Source organism: Ceratotherium simum, chromosome 7 (assembly GCF_057802395.1).
Source record: "Ceratotherium simum simum isolate JZ-2026a chromosome 7, ASM5780239v1, whole genome shotgun sequence".
Taxonomy (NCBI): Eukaryota; Metazoa; Chordata; class Mammalia; order Perissodactyla; family Rhinocerotidae; genus Ceratotherium; species Ceratotherium simum.
In genome coordinates this window covers 30,523,850-30,541,857 of record NC_141906.1, presented here as the reverse complement: position 1 = coordinate 30,541,857, position 18,008 = coordinate 30,523,850, and the positions used below count along the sequence as shown (strand labels likewise).

Sequence of the window (18,008 nt, the reverse complement as noted above, 5' to 3'; positions counted from 1 at the left end):
GATGCACCGCTTGTCAAGCCATGCTGTGGCGGCGTCCCATATAAAGTAGAGGAAGATAGCACGGATGTTAGCCCAGGGTCAATCTTCCTTCGCAAAAAAAGGATGATTGGCATCAAGTGTTAGCTCAGGGCTGATCTTCCTCACACACACACAAAAATAACAACTACGTAAAAGCTTTCAGAAAAGTAAAAAGCACTCTCGAATGCTACTTTTCCTTTTTGACATTCTATAGATAAGACTGACTGACTAAAGTGGGAATTCTCCACCCTGCCACTGAGTATGCATTTTATTCTTCAACACTTACTTCAGCAAGATTTCACTGATTTGTTTATTCATTCATTCAACAAACACTTACTGAGAGCCTGTTCTATCCTAAGCAGTATGGTGGGCACTATGCGGTCTAGGCTTTCAAGGAGCTCACTAGCAGTGTTTTGGAGAGACAGGTAAGTACACAAACATCTGTACTACAGTAAGACAAAGGCAATAATAGGTATGTACCAAATATTTTAGGGACAAGAGGGAGAGAAGGGGTTCGTCAGGAAAGGCTTCATCGGTGAGGTAGTGCTTTATCAAGATGTAAAGAATGAACATAGGTGTTTGCCTGGAGGGCATTCCAGAAAAGGGCATTCTACAAAGGCAAGGAGTCATGAGAGGCCCTCAAAGAGAACCCACAGAAAAACCAGACATAGTTTGATAAAGAAATACTGAGAACGCTTGTCATATCAAAGTAGACTAGGCCTTTGAGTAGTAAGAGTATAGGTGATTTTTCTTCAGTATCTACACTGTTCTGTACTTTCCAAATTTTCTGCAATAAACACTACTTGGATGATCAGATAGTACAAACAGAAGGGAAGAAATTAAATAAATGAATTTCAAGTGTCAACCTAACACCCCAAATAGTGCTTCCTTTGGGGAATACTGCCTGGGATGGGACACAAGGGAGCCTGCTGGGGTGCTAGGGAACTTAGAGACTGTGGACTCTACTATGTATAAGTTACACCTTCATTTAAAAAAGTATAAGTGGATTTATGGGCCGGCTCTGTGGCTTAGCGGTTAAGTGCGTGCGCTCTGATGCTGGCGGCCCGGGTTCGGATCCCGGGCACGCCCCAAGGCACCACTTCTCCGTCCAACCCGAGGCCGAGTCCCACGTACAGCAACTAGAGGGATGTGAACCTATGGCATGCAGCTATCTGCTGGGGCTTTGGGGGGAAAAAAAATGAATAAATAAAATCTTTAAAAAAAAAAAAAAAGTATAAGTGGATTTAAAAAAAAAAAAAAAGGAAAGAGTAGCCTTACAGAGAATGATGCTGAGTGATGCTTTTATTCTCCACAGAGCACAGGGGCTGGGTCAGCTTCAGGCTTGGAAGCTGCTCCCAGAAGAGTAAGATTTCCATCTCTCCAGACAGCTGCTCAGCAAAGGATGCAGGCAAATTAAGGCACCCGTAGGAGAGGCGTCTTGTTCTCCTCTCCCGGGTGAGCTGCAGCTGCAGCAATGCAGACCATTTATAGAACAAAAGCTAGCATGCGGCTCCCCTGCCTGATTCCATCTCAAGGTCAAAGCGCTACCCCCACTCCCACAGGAAAAATGGATCAAGATGAAATGACAATCAGAAGAAAAGAAAATCATTTCATCTCTGAAAAGCTGGGCAGTGAGAATGCCTAATATGATGGTCTGAAAACCTCAATCAATGCAGAGAAGTGAGTTGCTGAAAACGAACACCTCTTTATGCCCTGCGCTATTTGGAGCAAAGAACCAAGAAAGAGGCAAAAAGCAGCACATTATTCATTGTTATTCTAGGAATCATGTCCACGCCTATTGGAACTCAAGTCAATAAATATTCATTCAGTGCCTACTATGTGTCTTAGGGTTAGACTGCTGATGAAAACAGAAACAGTCCTTGCCTTACAGATCTTATTTTTTTGTGTGTGTGAGGAAGATCAGCCCTGAGCTAACATCCATGCTAATCCTCCTCTTTTTGCTGAGGAAGACTGGCCCTGAGCTAACATCTATTGCCAATCCTCCTCCTTTTTTTTCCCTTTTTCTCCCCAAAGCCCCAGTAGATAGTTGTATGTCATAGCTGCATATTCTTCTAGTTGCTGTATGTGGGATGCCACCTCAGCATGGCTGGACAAGCAGTGTGTCAGTGCATGCCCAGGATCCGAACCCAGGCCGCCAGTAGCGGAGTGCGCGCACTTAACCGCTAAACCACGGGGCCGGCCCCTGCCTTACAGATCTCAGAGTCTAATAAAGATGACCAATAATAGTCAAGTAATTAAAAGGCTAAGGAATGAGTGTTATGAAAGGGAAGTTATATACGCTTTACTTCTCCTAAATATATAACATAAGGACCTAATTTAATGAGGTTCTCTGAAGAAGTGACATTCAAGATGAAGCCTAAGAAACATGTAGGGGTTAGTTAGGTGAAGGGGAAAGACTATTTTAAGACTTAATGAGCATATGCAAGGGTCCTGAGGTGGGAAGGGACAAAAACAAATCCAGTGTAATTGGAGGCAGAGGGAGAGGGAGAGAGAAGTGTGAATTAAGACGAGAGAGGTAAGCCCAGGCCATGGAGCACCTAGCAAGACACATGAGGAACTTTTATTTTGATCCTAAAGGAACGGGAAGCCATGGAAGGAATTTAATCATGGGAATGACATGATCATATTCCCATTCTAGAAAGATCACACTAAAAGTTGTGTGGAGAACCAGTTAGAGGGAAATGAAAATTTGGGGGAAAAAAGTGGGTTCAAATCCAGATAGGATAGGCAAGCTTCTATTATATTAACAATAACAAAAATTAATTATAGTAATAGCAGCCAAGAGTTTCTGGGCATAGTTCTAAGCTCTTTAACTATATTAACTCCCTTAATTGTCACTATAGCCTTTTTAGGTAGGTACTTTTATTAACCCCACTTTACAGATGAGGAAACCAAGACAGAGAGGTTAAGTAAACCGCCCGATGTGACACAATAAGAAGGCAGCAGAGTAAGAATAAAACTCAGGCAGTCTGCCTCCAGAGTCGATGCTTTGATCCACCAGGTGCAAGGTGCTTGTTTGAATTAAGTAAAATAATATACAAAAAAAGTACTCAACAGAGTGGCTGGCTGACAGTAGGCACTCAACAAATGTTCCTGTCTTCCTGCCTTCACTCAAATGCAGCCAGAGCTTTCCACAGCAAGGTTTTAAAAACAGAATCTTTTAAAAAGTCCTTCTGAAAATTTAAAACACTATTCCAGGGAGATGATCTACTGTAGATGTGATAACATTCTGTAAAAAAACATTTAATGCCTCTTTGTCACCACAACCTCTGAGAAGCTACCCCTAATCCCTGCCAGCTGAAAAAAATCTCTTCATTAATTATTAATAACAATAATATTATTTACAGAGTGTTGACAATGTGCTGGTCTCTTTGCTAAGTGCTATCATATATTATCTTTTTAAATTTTCAGACCTCAAGGAAATAGGAAAATTATCATCCCATTATATAGATGAGGAAAGTGAGGTCCAAAATCCCTCAAGGTCATATTGCTAACTGGGAGAACTAGAATGTGAGTGCAGGCAGTGTGATTCCAGAGCTTGGATGCTTAACCACTTGTTACTCAAAGTGTGGTCTATAGACAAGCTGCTGGTGAGCAGACTGTGATCAGTCAGGACAAGGTAAGAAGCGTGCAACTAAACTAAAACTAAAAAAACTGACTAAAAAGTCTAGTTTAGTCACTAAACTAAAAAAAGTGACTAAAAGTCACTAAACACACTTTAATTCAGTCAGCATTTTTTTTTCAACATCAAGACTTTCTTGATGAAGGAAGCAAAGTATTAATGTGCATTTTGGCATAAGCTCCTGATATCTTTGTGGAGTAGTACTTTGAGAAGCATCACTCTAAATGATTATGCTACTCTGCCTCCTTGAAGTGACACTGCACTTTATCTTTTACTGACCACCTTCCACATTACGTTATAATATCTTTGTGTGTGCATATGTGCGCACACACGCACACACACTGCGTGTATACACATACACACACTCCCTGAAATCAGGGACATTCACCTTTGTATCCTCCAGTCAGAGTGTCTAGTACAATGCCTACCGCATAGCTAGAAGAGGCTCAATCAATAGTTTTTTAATTAATTAATTAAAGCACTTAAACTTTAGGAAATGTACACCATACAACTGGGTTGTGTAGTCATATTCAAGAACCTGTCATTCTGTCAACAATGGCTTAATGTCCCCCACGTGGCAGGCCTTGTGCTAGGTGCTGAAGAAATAAAGCACACAGTCTCTGTCTAGCCAGGGGGAGGGAAGCTGACACATGAACAGATCATTACAGCCCCGAGCATTAAGTGACATGATAGAGCTGTGTGTCAAGCGCTGAAAGAGCAACCAACTCTCTGGGGCATCAGAAAAAGAGAAAGCACGTCTTCAGGCCTAAAACAATTGAAGTACTATCGGCTGAGAGAGCTACAGTTACAGCTTATCATCCAATCTTCTAAAGAGCACATTTGGCACAGTTACACTCTAAGTTATAAAGGTTTAAAAGTTCAAATTTGGCTTAAGGACTTAAAATAAGACCCTATATAATGAAAAACACTGGAGTCAGGCAGAACTGGGTTAAATCCAGGCAACTTACTGCTTCTGTGATTCTTGGCCTTTGGGAGCTTTGGCTTCCTTGCTTGTAAAATGGGAATATACCAACATCTAGTGAGTAGGAAAGGATCATTTTTGCCGTATCCACATAATGTGCCATGTGTTACCTTGCCACAATGGCAAACCGCACAAACTATTATTTATTTTATATTTTTCTTTAAATCAACTCACTTTACAACATTTATTTTAAAAAGAAACTTGAGATGTGGAAGAATTGAAACTCATTGCTGGTGAGAAAGCAAATGGTACAGCCACTTTGGAAAACAGTTTGGCAGTTGTTTATAAATTTAAACATACACTACACTTACCATCTGACCCAGCAATCACACTCCTAAAGAAATGAAAACATGTTCTCACAAAAACCTGTACATGTTTATAGCAGCTTCATTCATAACTGCCCAAAACTGGAAACAACACAAATGTCCTTCAAATGGATAAACAAACTGTGGTACATCCATTCAGTGAAAGGCTACTCAACAACAAAAAGGAACAAACTACTTGATACAGGCAACAACATGGATGAATCTCAAATACATTATCTTAAATGAAAGAAGCCAGACTCAAAAGGAAAAATACTGTATTATTCCATTCATATGACATTCTGGAAAAGACAAAACTATAGGGAGAGAAAATAGATCAGGAGTTGCAAGGGACTAGGGGTGGGGGGAGCGAATGACTACAAAAGCAGGAGGTGATTTCTTGGGATGATGAAAATGTTCTATATCTTGATTATTATGGTATTTACTGCATGCATTTGTCAAAACTCACAGAAACTGTTCACTAAAAGGATGAATTTTACTGAATATAAATTATACTTCAATAAGCCTGATTTTATATCACTACTGTAAATGGAAAACCAGTATTAGCTGGCATAAATAGAAGGTAAGTTAAAAATAAATACAATGAAAACAAAACAATGTTATAAAATTCCAGCCACATACTAGTGCTTGCCAAAGACTGAGCCTGAGGTCCCCTCTCTGTTATGAAGATTAGGAAGTGCTAGAGTGGTGTTAAAGACATACCAGCACCACACTAAGAATTTCTCCTTGACATAATTAGGTTGAATGAGAATTAAAAAGGGAAGAAATTTCTCACCATGTTATTTAAGGCAAACCACAGGGCATCCCACGCTTTCTGAAACACTGAGATAAGATATGTAAAGTGCCTGGCCTGGAGTAGGTAGTCAGTCAATGTTAGTTCTCCTCCCCTACAGTTTTCCAACAAATCCAAAGAGTAAATGAAAAGCAGAGCAGGCAAACAATACCCAAATAAAGGGGGAGACATACCATGTTAAGGGGTCAGAGGATTCAAAATAGATAAGATGTCAATTCTCCTCAAATTAATATACAGATTCAACACAATCCCAACAAAATTCCATCAGATTCCTTTCTGTAAAAATCAACAAGCTAATTCTAAAATTTTTGTAGAAAACCAAAGGACCTAGGGCCCGGCCCGGTGGTGCAAGTGGTTGAGTGCCGCACTCCACTGCGGTGGCCCAGGGTTCGCCAGTTCAGATCCCGGGTACGCACCGACACTCCGCTTGGAAAGCCATGCTGTGGCGGCATCCCACATAAAGTGGAGGAAGATGGGCACGGATGTTAGCCCAGGGCCAGTCTTCCTCAGCAAAAAGAGGAGGATTGGCAGATGTTAGCACAGGGCTGATCTCCTCACCAAAAAAAAAGAAAAAAGAAAACCAAAGGACCTAGAATAGCCAAAATAATTTTGAAAAAGAAGAACAAAGTTTCAGAAATCAAGCTACAGTAATCAAGATAGTGTGGTACTGGGGCCGGCCCATGGCTTAGCAGTTAAGTGCACGTGCTCCGCTACTGGCGGCCCAGGTTCGGATCCCGGGTGCGCACCGACACACTGCTTCTCTGGCCACGCTGAGGCCACGTCCTACATACAGCAACTAGAATGATGTGCAACTATGATATACAACTATCTACTGGGGCTTTGGGGAGAAAAGGTGAAAAAAAGGAGGAGGATTGGCAATAGATGTTAGCTCAGGGCCGGTCTTCCTCAGCAAAAAGAGGAGGATTGGCATGGATGTTAGCTCAGGGCTGATCTTCCTCACACACACACACACACACAAAAAAAACAAAAAAGATAGTGTGGTATTAGTGTAAGCATAGATGTAGATCAATGTAACAGAATAGAGTCCAGAAATAGACCCACATATCCATGGTTAACTGACTTTCAACAAAGGTGCTAACACAATTCAACGGAGAAAGAAAATCTTTTCAACAAATGGTGCTGGAACAATTGGATATCTATATGTAAAAAAAAAAAGAACTTCAACACATATCTCACGTCATATACCAAAATAAATCAAAATGGGTCAGAGACCTAAATATAAAACTTAAAACTATAAAACTTCCAGAAGAAAATATAAGAGAGAATGTTTGTGATCTTGTATTGGGCAAAGATTTCTTAGATATGACACCAAAAGCACAAACAATAAAAGAAAAAAAATGATAAATTGAACTTCATCAAACTTAAAAGAACTTCTGCTCTTCAAAAGACACAGATAAGAAGATAAGTCATAGAGTAGGGGAAAATATTTGCAAAACACATACTGAAAAAGAACTGGTATTCAAAACTAGATAAAGGACTTTCATTACCCAATAATAAGAAAACAACCCATTTTTAAAAATGGAGAAGAGATTTGAATACGTCATCAAAGATGTACAGAAGGCAAATAAGCACATGAAAAGATGATCAACGTCATTATCAAGGAAATGAAAATTAAACCACTGTGAAATACCACTATATATCTATTAGAATAGCTTTAAAAAAATTGACAATATCAAGTGCTGATCAGGATAAGGAGTTACTAGAACTCTCATACATTGCTGGTGAGAACACAAAATGGTGCAGCCACTTTAGACAACAGTTTGGCCGTTTCTTATAAAGTTAAACACATATTCACCATAAAACCCAACAATCCCGGTCTTAGGTAGTTATCTAAGAAAAAAGATGACATATGACCACACAAAACCTGTAGGAGAATGCGTATGGCAGCATTATTCATAATCACCGATAAGTGGAAACAAACCAAACATACATCAACTGGTGAATGGATAAGCCAATGAAGGTCCGCCATTTAATGGAATACTACTCAGCAATGAACTACTTGGAAAAACATAGATGAATATTAAATACATTATGCTAAGTGAAAGAGTCCAGACACAAACAACTACATACTGTATGATTCCATTTACATGATGTTCTGGAGAACTTAAAACAATAGAGACAGAAAATCAATTGGTGGTTGCCAGGGAGTTGAGGAGGAAGGGGGAGCAGATTGACCACACCTGGGCACCAGGGAACTTTTTGGGTTAATGGAACTGTTCTATATTTTGATTGTGGCAAACTATATAGTAAAGGGTGAATTTTACTACATGTAAATTATATCTCAAAACCTCATTTAACAACAACAAAGCAGAGCATGCTACCCACACCAAGAACATCCCATGCAAAGGCATCTTTCATACCTTTCCTCGACTTTAATGGAGAGATGGTTACAGAGGTTGTGAACATACTGGGCATAACTCTCTGCCACCGCCATGTCGTATGCAGTCAGGTGAATGTTTAAAACCCCGTATTCATAATCTGTCCCCAAATTGATGGGTCTCACTTCCACTTTTACCCTCTTCTTCTTGGGCTAAACAGAAAACAAAAAGAGAAGGAAAATAAACCAAAGTATTGTACAAGAAATTCTAATCATACCATCTTGATACTAAAAAAAAAATCAATCTTTCAAATGAATTTGTTTATCATTTTTCTCTCAGGTTACCCTACCTACAAACTACAATTCTCCTGGGAAGGAATGGGCAGCTTCCCTTGCCACTCTGGGAGGTGACATCAGCCAGTGAAAGGAGAGGGAATATTGTTGGCATTACTTTAACATGACTGCATGTGACTGTCTTCTGCCATTGACTAGTTTTGAGACTCACTTCCCATCTCTGGCCCTCAGTTTCTCAATTTTTAAATTGATGGGGATATGCTAGATAACCGATCCTTAACCTAGAAAGCAAAGAGAAATTTCAAGAGATCTGTCAAACCCAAAACTTATATGCAAAATTTTACCTGTGCACATTTTTCTGAGGAGAAAATGTTAGCTTTCATCAGAATCTTAAAGAAATCAATCGCAAGGTAGCTCAGCATTAGTTTTCTTCCAGGCCTCCTAGCTTTGAAATTCTGCAGTCTAATTATTTAGACAGTGTTCCTTTTAAAAACCGAGAGTAGAAAAATTATTTTATTTCTATCTTTCTCTTTCATATAAAATATTGCTTCACTACATATCAACCTGTGTAAGCTGTTGTCAAAAGTTAAAATGAGGCCTGGGAAAATAGATATTTAACACAACATAGATCAAGATCAAGAAAGCTTTTCAACTGGAAATAATCTAACATAAATGCCCATCAAGAGAGGAACGCGTTAAATAAATCATGGCACATCTATTCTATAGTACAATATGCAGCTGTAAGAAAGAATAAGGAACTACTTTATGTACTGATATGGAAAGGTTTTTAAGATAAATTAAGTGATAAAAGCAAACTGTAGAATAATGTGTTCAGGGTATTGCCATATATATAAAAAGGGTGGGTGGGGGAGAATGGATGTGTGTGTGTGAGTTTAATTACATACATATTTATTTGCTTGCATATCCAAAAAATATCTCTGGAAGGATGCACAAAAATACTAATATCATTGGTTGTCTGTAAGGGAACTGAGTGGCTGGGGCATAGGGGTAGGAAGGAGACTTTTTAACTATTTCTCTTCTATATTTTTTGAATTTTTAATAATGTGAATCTTTTATCAATTCAAAGTTAGAACCTTAAAATCTACTATGTTTTGCGTGTGTGTGTGTGTGTGTGTGTGTGAGGAAAATCAGCCCTGAGCTAACATCCATGCCAATCCTCCTCTTTTTTTTTTTGCTGAGGAAGACCGGCTCTGAGCTAACATCTATTGCCAATCGTCCTCGTTTTTCTCCCCAAAGCCCCAGCAGATAGTTGTATGTCATAGCTGCACATCCTTCTAGTTGCTGTACGTGGGGACGCGGCCTCAGCATGGCCAGAGAAGCGGTGCATCGGTGCGCGCCCAGGGTTCCGAACCTGTGCCGCCAGTAGCAGAGCGCGCGCACTTAACCACTAAGCCACGGGGCCGGCCCCTCTACTCTGTTTTAAGAAGTTTTTTTACTAAAAATTTTATTACAATATAACATTTATACTGAAAAATGCTTAAATAAGTACACAGCTCAATGACTTTTCAAAGTGAAAATATCTGTATAATCAGTATCCTGAACAAGAAATAGACCACTACCAGCACCCCAAAAGTCTCCTGCCCCCCAAAATTGGTAACCACTACTCCGACTTCTAAAACCATAGGGTTATTTTGCCTGTTTCTGAAATTCATGAAAATGAAATGATACACTATGTTCTCTTCTGTATCTGGCTTCTTTAATTCATTATGTTTACAAGATTCATTATGTATGAGGTGAAACAACAGTTCTTTCCTTCTCATTGCTCTAGTAGTTTATCATATGAATATGCTACAACATTCTGGTTCGTTTGTTTTAGCCATTCTGGTCCGTATAAAGCAGAAATGCACTGAAATTTTAACTTGCATTTCCTTTAAGTCTACTGAGCTTGAGCACCTTCCCATATGTCCACTGCCCATTTGAATATTCTCTTTGTAACCTGCCTATTCAAATATTCAAATATTTTGCCCATTTTTTAGATTGAATTGTCTGCCTTTCTCTTATTGATTTGTAGATGATCTTTCTATATTCTAGACATGATCCTTTGTTAAATGTACATGGCTGTAAATATCTTCTCCTTCTCTATAGCTTCCCTTTACACTTTTTTTTTTCATAATTTTATTTATTTATTTATTTTTCCCCCAAAGCCCCAGTAGATAGTTGTACGTCATAGCTGCACATCCTTCTAGTTGCTGTATGTGGGACGCGGCCTCAGCATGGCCAGAGAAGCGGTGTGTGCCCGGGATCCGAACATGGGCCGCCAGCAGCGGAGCGCACGCACTTAACCGCTAAGCCACGGGGCCGGCCCCCTTTTCACTTTTTTTTTTTTTTTTTTTTTTTTTTTTTAAGATTTTATTTATTCATTTTTTTCCCCCCAAAGCCCCAGTAGATAGTTGTATGTCATAGGTTCACAGCCTTCTAGTTGCTGTACGTGGGACTCGGCCTCGGGTTGGACGGAGAAGTGGTGCCTTGGGGCGTGCCCGGGATCCGAACCCCGGCCGCCAGCATCAGAGCGCGCGCACTTAACCGCTAAGCCACGGAGCCGGCCCCCTTTTCACTTTTTAATGGTGCATTTTCATGAATAGAAGTTCTTATTTTTAACGTAGTCTAATTTACTCATTTTTTTCTTTTATGGTTATAGTGATTTTTGTGTCCTGTTTGAGAAATCTTTGCCTACCTTAAGATCATGAAGATATTCTCATATGTAATCTTCTAGCAGTTTGATTATTTTAATATTTACATATAGATCTACAATCCATCTTTAAGTGATTTTTGTGTACGGTGTAAAATAGGAGTCAAGAGTCATTTTTTCTCACACAATCATCCGGTCCAACTGACCCAGCACCACTGCATTGCAGTGTCACCTTTGTCATATAATAAGTGTCCATTAGATACATGGATCTGTTTCTGTACTCTTTATCCTGTTCCATTGGGCTGTCTATCCTTGAGTCAATACCACATTGTCCTAATTATTGGAGATTTATAATAAGTCTTGCTATTTGGTAGAAATAGTTTTTTGTTTTTTGTTTTTAAGAAAAAGGGGGAAAAAATCTATCTCTGTTTATATGTCCTAAGTCACCCCTATCTAACAGCCAACAGCCTAGTGGTGGTCCCAGCAGAGTTGTTCCTGGCAGAGCACCTAGAATGGTTCTCTCACATCGCTGCTCTCCAGTTCTACCTAAGGGAGCAGGTAAGCAGAGGGAGGACCAAGAAATTGTCCTGTCACAAGGCTAGTAATACTGATGACAGACCAGACCTTACAGGGATGTTCTGAGAACTGAAGAAAACACTGTATATAAAGTGGTTAATACAATCTGTGGAACATATTTAAACACTCAATAAATATTAACTTTTATTACTATTTTCACTCTTATATTGCTCATACATATTCCTCTGCCACAGAGCCTGGCAGAGAGAAAACAAGCAATGAATCACGATTTTAGAATTTTAGAACAGGATGGCATTTAGAGATGTTTTTGTCCCAGTTTTTCATCTTTGCAGGGGAAGAATATGAAGCCCAGAGAGATTAAAAATGTCACCTGAGTCACACAGCCAGACAGGACAGATCCTAGGAACTAACACCCAGACCTCCTGACCCCCTGTGCAGGGATTTTTCCACAGCAACCTCTGTATTACTAAATTTCTTAACAGTGGTGGCCACCCTAGGGTCCTAGACTTTGCTGTGAGTGAGAAGCCAACCTCTGGAGACCAACCATCAAGGTGCAGGGGCTTGGCTCTCTCTTCTTCAGAGCCTACCACACCGGAAGCCAAATGCAGTGATCCAGACTTCTCATCATGACAGCACTGCAGTCAGAGCTGTGAAGAATGCTCAAGTTGGAATGCAATGGGGAGCAGCTGAAATTTTCCAGCAGAGAGGGGAGGAGCTTCTCTGAAGCCTGTGGGAGGCTTTTCTTAACCAGGGAAAATGCCAGGGCTCTTCAAAGGTGTTGCTTTAGGGGAACAAAAAAAGAAAGCTGATTCCAGTATCCCTCTTGGCATCTCACTTGCTTTTCCGTGTTGGCCTAGATCTGTCTGGGCCAATCCACACCATCAGGAGCTCACTGTGATATTATATTTCAGTTCTGAGCCAGGGCACAGCATAGCCAGCAAGAACTTGACTGCAAATAATAATAGACACCAGTTCCTATAATTTTACCTGTACAATCTTTCTCATATCCATCCCCTCCTTTCTATTCGTAATGCCTGAGTTCAGGCCTTCATGACTGCGATAGGGAGCTATTAAAGATATCTGTGCAGGAGATGCACACGACTAGAGCTGTATTTCAGGAAGACCACCCTGGCTGCACATGGAGGAGAGCCAGGCAGGAAAGGAAGGGAGGCTAGAAGAAAGGTGGCAGGCAAGATGGACTATTGTCTACCACCAAACTTTGGCACTCTTGTGACGGATCTGACTTCACTCTGGGATGGCCTAGGGTGGCCATTCTTAAATCCCTGTAGGATTGCACTATGATGCCCAAAATGGGCCGTGGGATAAATCACTAAACCATTTTTGTACAGAAATGTCCCTATTACCCCTATTTTGCAGACCGAAAAATGAGGTCCTCTGAAGGCACGTTACTTGCCCAAGGAGTCAGATTAGAACCATCGGCTGCTATAGCTGGAAGACATTTTAGAGATAATTTAGTCTCTCCTCTCTTCCCTCCCTAATTTTACATAAGGGGGAAGTTGAGGCCCAGCAAGGAGAAATGACTTGTTTAAGATTACAATAGTAAGAAAATGGCAAAGGTAACCACTTTATGTTTAGCCAGCTAGAAGCTGGGTCTGTGGCCCCAAGCCTAGGCTCTCTCCTCTAGCTTCTGCAAAAGTGATAATATCTGCCTAACTCTATAGGTGGCATTCTCCAGGGTGGGAAAGCTGGGAAGGAATTGTATCATCCTAATCCTCAAATGAAAAGGCTGATAGGCCTGCAACATATTCAGCTTCCAGAAATTCTGGTGATGGAAATTTTAAAAATTTACACCTGGGGACTTGAAAGACAGAAGACCTGGCCCTGACTGGGATGGCAAAGAGGCACAGCCTAGTGCTGCACAGAGAGCACTAGACCAGGATGGAAGCCAAAGAAAATGCGGATTCAAGTCCTGTCTGCTTAGTCACTACATGACATTGAGTGACCTCTCTAGGTGTCAGTTTCTTCATCTGTAACACCTAAAGTTCTTGTGAAGCTCAAAATAGTGAATTTATGTGAAATGGAAATAGCATAGACATTAGATGGATTCTAACCATCCTTGGTTCAAATATTGGCTCTGGAAATTACTAGCCACTTGGGCAAGTCACTTAATCTCTCTAAGTCTTAGATTCCTCAAACAGAGTCTTTAATAACCACAAGATATCTGAGGATTAAATAAAATATACCATTGTAATCCTATAAAATAAAATAATGCTTTTAAAGCCTGACATATAGTAGTTACAGCATTTAGTATATAGCAGTTGCTCAATAAATGGTATCTTTAAAAAAGGTTGAGTAATCTATACAGATAGGACATTATTATTACTATAAACTGTTGGTAAGCATGCTCCTGGTATCCTATTGGTATGCTTTACAGAATGAAGCACTTACTAAACACTTGCTGTGTGTAAAGTGCTGATTCAACCAGTCTAAGGAAAGACACCAAAGAAAGAGAAAACACAGTCCCAGCCCTAAAGGAGCTTACAATTCAGAGAGAGAAAAGACACACATGAAAGAACAGATCCTCTCAATTTAATCACAAAGAGCAGCCCAACTCCCATGGCAAGTTCAACACAAGCTACCTTGCTGCACCACACCAATTAAATCCCTAAGGGGAACCCAAGAGCGACCACCTCAGGTGGGTGCAGCTAAAAAGGCAGTGAGTAGAGTCAGTACTCCCAGGTTTTTAGTATGATACGTAAGGGTAATATAATAGTTATTCACAAATGGTATCTTTAAAAAAGGTTGACCTAGACCTGCCTACTTCTCAGGTCTCATGTCCCCTCATCCCCTACTGTCCACTTGAGACTCCAGGATTAACAAACTGCTAAAAGTTTCCCAACTGCATCTCCTGGATTAATGTTTTCCCACTTTTGCCTGGAATGTTTCCCCTCCCTGCAAAGCACTTGATTCCTCACCCCAGACCCTTAATATGAACAAATCCTACTCATTTTTTAATACTCAGCTCATGCTATTCCAGGAAGCCTTCTCTGATTCCTCAGGATGAGTTAGGTACTACTCCTGTGTGCTCCCATAGCAACTCCTCGCCCCATATACCACTATCACTTATCACATGTATTCATTATTCAACAAGTATTTTCCGACCACTAGTGACGAGCCAGACCAGGGTTAGCATTAGGGACAGGATAGTAAATAAGACAGCTGTAGTCTCTGCTCACTGAAGCTTGCAATCTATCAGGGAAGCCATATACAGAACAAGTAATTATAGGAGATGCATGTTTTGAGGGAGGAAAAGAGAGTGCTATGAGACGGTAAAAAGAAGGACTAATGCTATCACCATCATCTTCATCATCACCACCAGTACTTATGGGCTCTACCTTTCAGGAACTGTGCTAAATACTTAAAACTTTCGTATTTAACTTACTCCTCACAATAACATTTAATTTTATTTATTTATTTATTTTTCCCCCAAAGCCCCAGTAGATAGTTGTCTGTCATAGCTGCACATCCTTCTAGTTGCTGTATGTGGGACGCGGCCTCAGCATGGCCGGAGAAGCGGTGCGTTGGTGCGCGCCAGGGATCCGAACCCAGGCCGCCAGCAGCGGAGCTCGTGCACTTAACCGCCAGCAGCGGAGCGCGCGCACTTAACCGCTAAGCCACGGGGCCGGCCCTAAATAACCATGTTATTTAAACGTTATTATGGGGCCGGCCCCGTGGCTTAGCGGTTAAGTGCGCGCGCTCCGCTGCTGGCAGCCCAGGTTTGGATCCCGGGATCGCACCGACGCACTGCTTCTCCGGCCATGCTGAGGCCGCGTCCCACATACAGCAACTAGAAGGATGTGCAGCTATGACAGACAAATACCTACTGGGGCTTTGGGGGAAAAATAAATAAATAAAATCTTTAAATAACATGGTTATTTAAAGCCAAGGACACTGTGGCTTGGAAAAGTTAAGTAACGTAGCCAAGGACACACAACCAGTAAGCATCAGAGCTGAAGCTTTAACTCAGGTCTGCCTAATTCCAAAACATTTCTCTTAACCTCTGCCTTTCCCATTAAGGAAAGTGGGCAGAGCCTGCCAGTTTCCTCAATGTCTATTCTCTCTTTTTCCTTTAATAACAGAACTGCTGGATTTTAGCTGGCACGTGACCATTCATAATAAAAATTACATTTCCCAACCAATCTTGCAGCTAGGTATGGTTATGCGACTAAGTCTAGCCAGTGGGACACGAGCTCATGCACACTGCTTTCCCTTTCCCCTTCCTGCTAGTTGGAATGTGGATATGAAGGCTGAAGCGGGAGCAGCTATCTCAGACTTTGAGATAAGGGTGGCAAGACAAAAAGCTGGGATTATCTATTTATACTTTTATGTGAGGGAGAAATAAACTTCTATCTTGTTTAAGCCCCTTGATTAAATGGATCTTTCTATTATGGCCCCCAAAGCACTATCTCAATTCATATAAGCCAGTACTATGTCTCATTCATTTCTCTATTCCTAGAGCGTAGCAATATTAAATGTTAAGTTGAACTGAACTGAATCCTGGTTCTGGTACTGTCATTTACTAGCCATATCATTGTAGAGAAATCACTTGTGCTCCTCAATCAGTTTCCTTTTCCACCCTGTCTACCTCACAGGATAGTTGGTGAATCAAAAGACATTGTTTTCAAATTTGTTGGTTGCAAAGAGCCTAAAAAAATCATGTTTCTCTTTGTGAAACACCATGAAACACTCATCAGTGTACTTTCATCATAGACAACAAGAACGACTTAACTAGCAGAAAATATGGTTATATTATATAAATGGAGTTCTCTGCATCTCAAAAAATATGAAAACATATCTGAATTTCTCTGTTAATATTTGTTTTCATCAAGTAAAACTGAAGGGAGAAAAACTTGAAATTTAGAAAATTCTACCCATTAACTCCATGTCTTTCTAAAATGTGCAAGATTGCCATTATTAAACTTGAGGATGGTTTCAGCTCTAGGATCACCAGTGTTCCAAGGGCATATGGCTTGAGAGGCACTGAGATAATGGGTGTGAAAGCACTTTGAAAACAGAAAGGGATCATTACTTTTATTCACATCAAATACGAATCCCTTTAAAACTGACACTGTTGTAATTTAGCAGAACAGGCAAGGCAGAATGAAACTCCAGTGGCTGGTGCTCTAAGGGCACAGGCTGAGTCAGGTCTTCACAGGAGTCATGCTCTGTGCTGGAAAAGCTCTGGGGAACTCTTTTATGTTCTTTGTGGCCCCGGTGTTTCCAGCTGCTCCAAGCAACTGGATACTCTTTGAGGAGTGTCAGTGTGTTTTACGTACTCAGTGCAAGAATACAGGTGGCATTTAATGAATGTTTGTTGAGCTGAGCTCCATAACACCTTCACTGACCCTTTCAGGGAGAATTGCTTCTTTATCTTTGTTCTCCTAATATTTGGTTCATTCCCCTAGTTGCACTTTCCACATGTATTTGGTTACATTTTTGAGCACTATCTTTCCTAGCCCACTGTGTGCTTTTTGTAGGAAGAGACTGTGTCCAGTGTCTGCACATAGTAGATGCTCAATGATGGTTTTTCTTTACAATGAGCTATAAGAGGTAGACCAGAGGGAAAACATGGATGCTAGTTTCAAACAACTCTCTCTAAGCCAATCCTATAGTCCGTGTCTAGCCCTACAGTCACTAGACTGTCAAAACCAATCATTCTGTTCCCAGAAAGCCAGGACTGTCACCATAAAGTAGCTCTGATCTGCTGATTTTTCCAGGAATGATGCCACAGTCTCCTCATAGACTTGTGGCTGGAAAGCTGATCTATCTCTGGGTGCTACAACAAAATAAACAGGTGTCAGAAATGACAGACACTTCCTCTATGTCAACAGTCAAAACAGCATGAAGTTTCCAACAGAAAAGATATCTTGATTCCTAGATGCCCTTCCATATAGAAGAAGTAAATTGCCTAAGTTACAAAAGACACACCTTACTCTCTCGCCCCAGGGCCTAGAAAATAGAACATATAACTACTACAAACTGACAGCAATTTATGTTGCCCCCATTTCATCCTCCCACATCTTCCTCTTGGCAATCTGTGATTCTTGGGCCGCTATTACCCCAACATTGGAGGCTGGACAACAGCTGAGGGCAAGCAAGCAAGTGGTCTTGAGAGAAAGGACCTAGCGCTACATAAACGTGAAGGACTATATTATTTTTATTTCTATCAAATAAAAATCACTCCAAATAATCTGAAGTCTTTTAAATTCAACAGAATGATGCAGGGCCCCTGAGGGAAAAATGAGACATTGACACACAGTGCTAGGTCTGAAGATATGCTCTGAAATGTGACCTCTCACTGCCACGAGTCAAGCTGTGTCTTATAGGAAAGGTATCATCCCATAAAGAGGACAGAGCATGCAAAGGCACAGAGGCATGAGACAGCACGAGTATATGAGAAAATGTGCTG

At 40.7% G+C, this 18,008-nt stretch overlaps 1 protein-coding gene across 1 annotated transcript in view; it reads right to left on the bottom strand.

Annotated features, from left to right (window-relative positions):
* Positions 1-18,008, bottom strand: part of MRPL48 (mitochondrial ribosomal protein L48) — a 55,323-nt gene that overhangs the window by 4,880 nt on the left and 32,435 nt on the right. Inside the window, exon 5 of the mRNA XM_004433979.3 lies at positions 8,141-8,310. Coding sequence (XP_004434036.1) covers positions 8,141-8,310 — 170 coding nt within the window. The remainder of the gene's footprint in view (positions 1-8,140; positions 8,311-18,008) is intronic.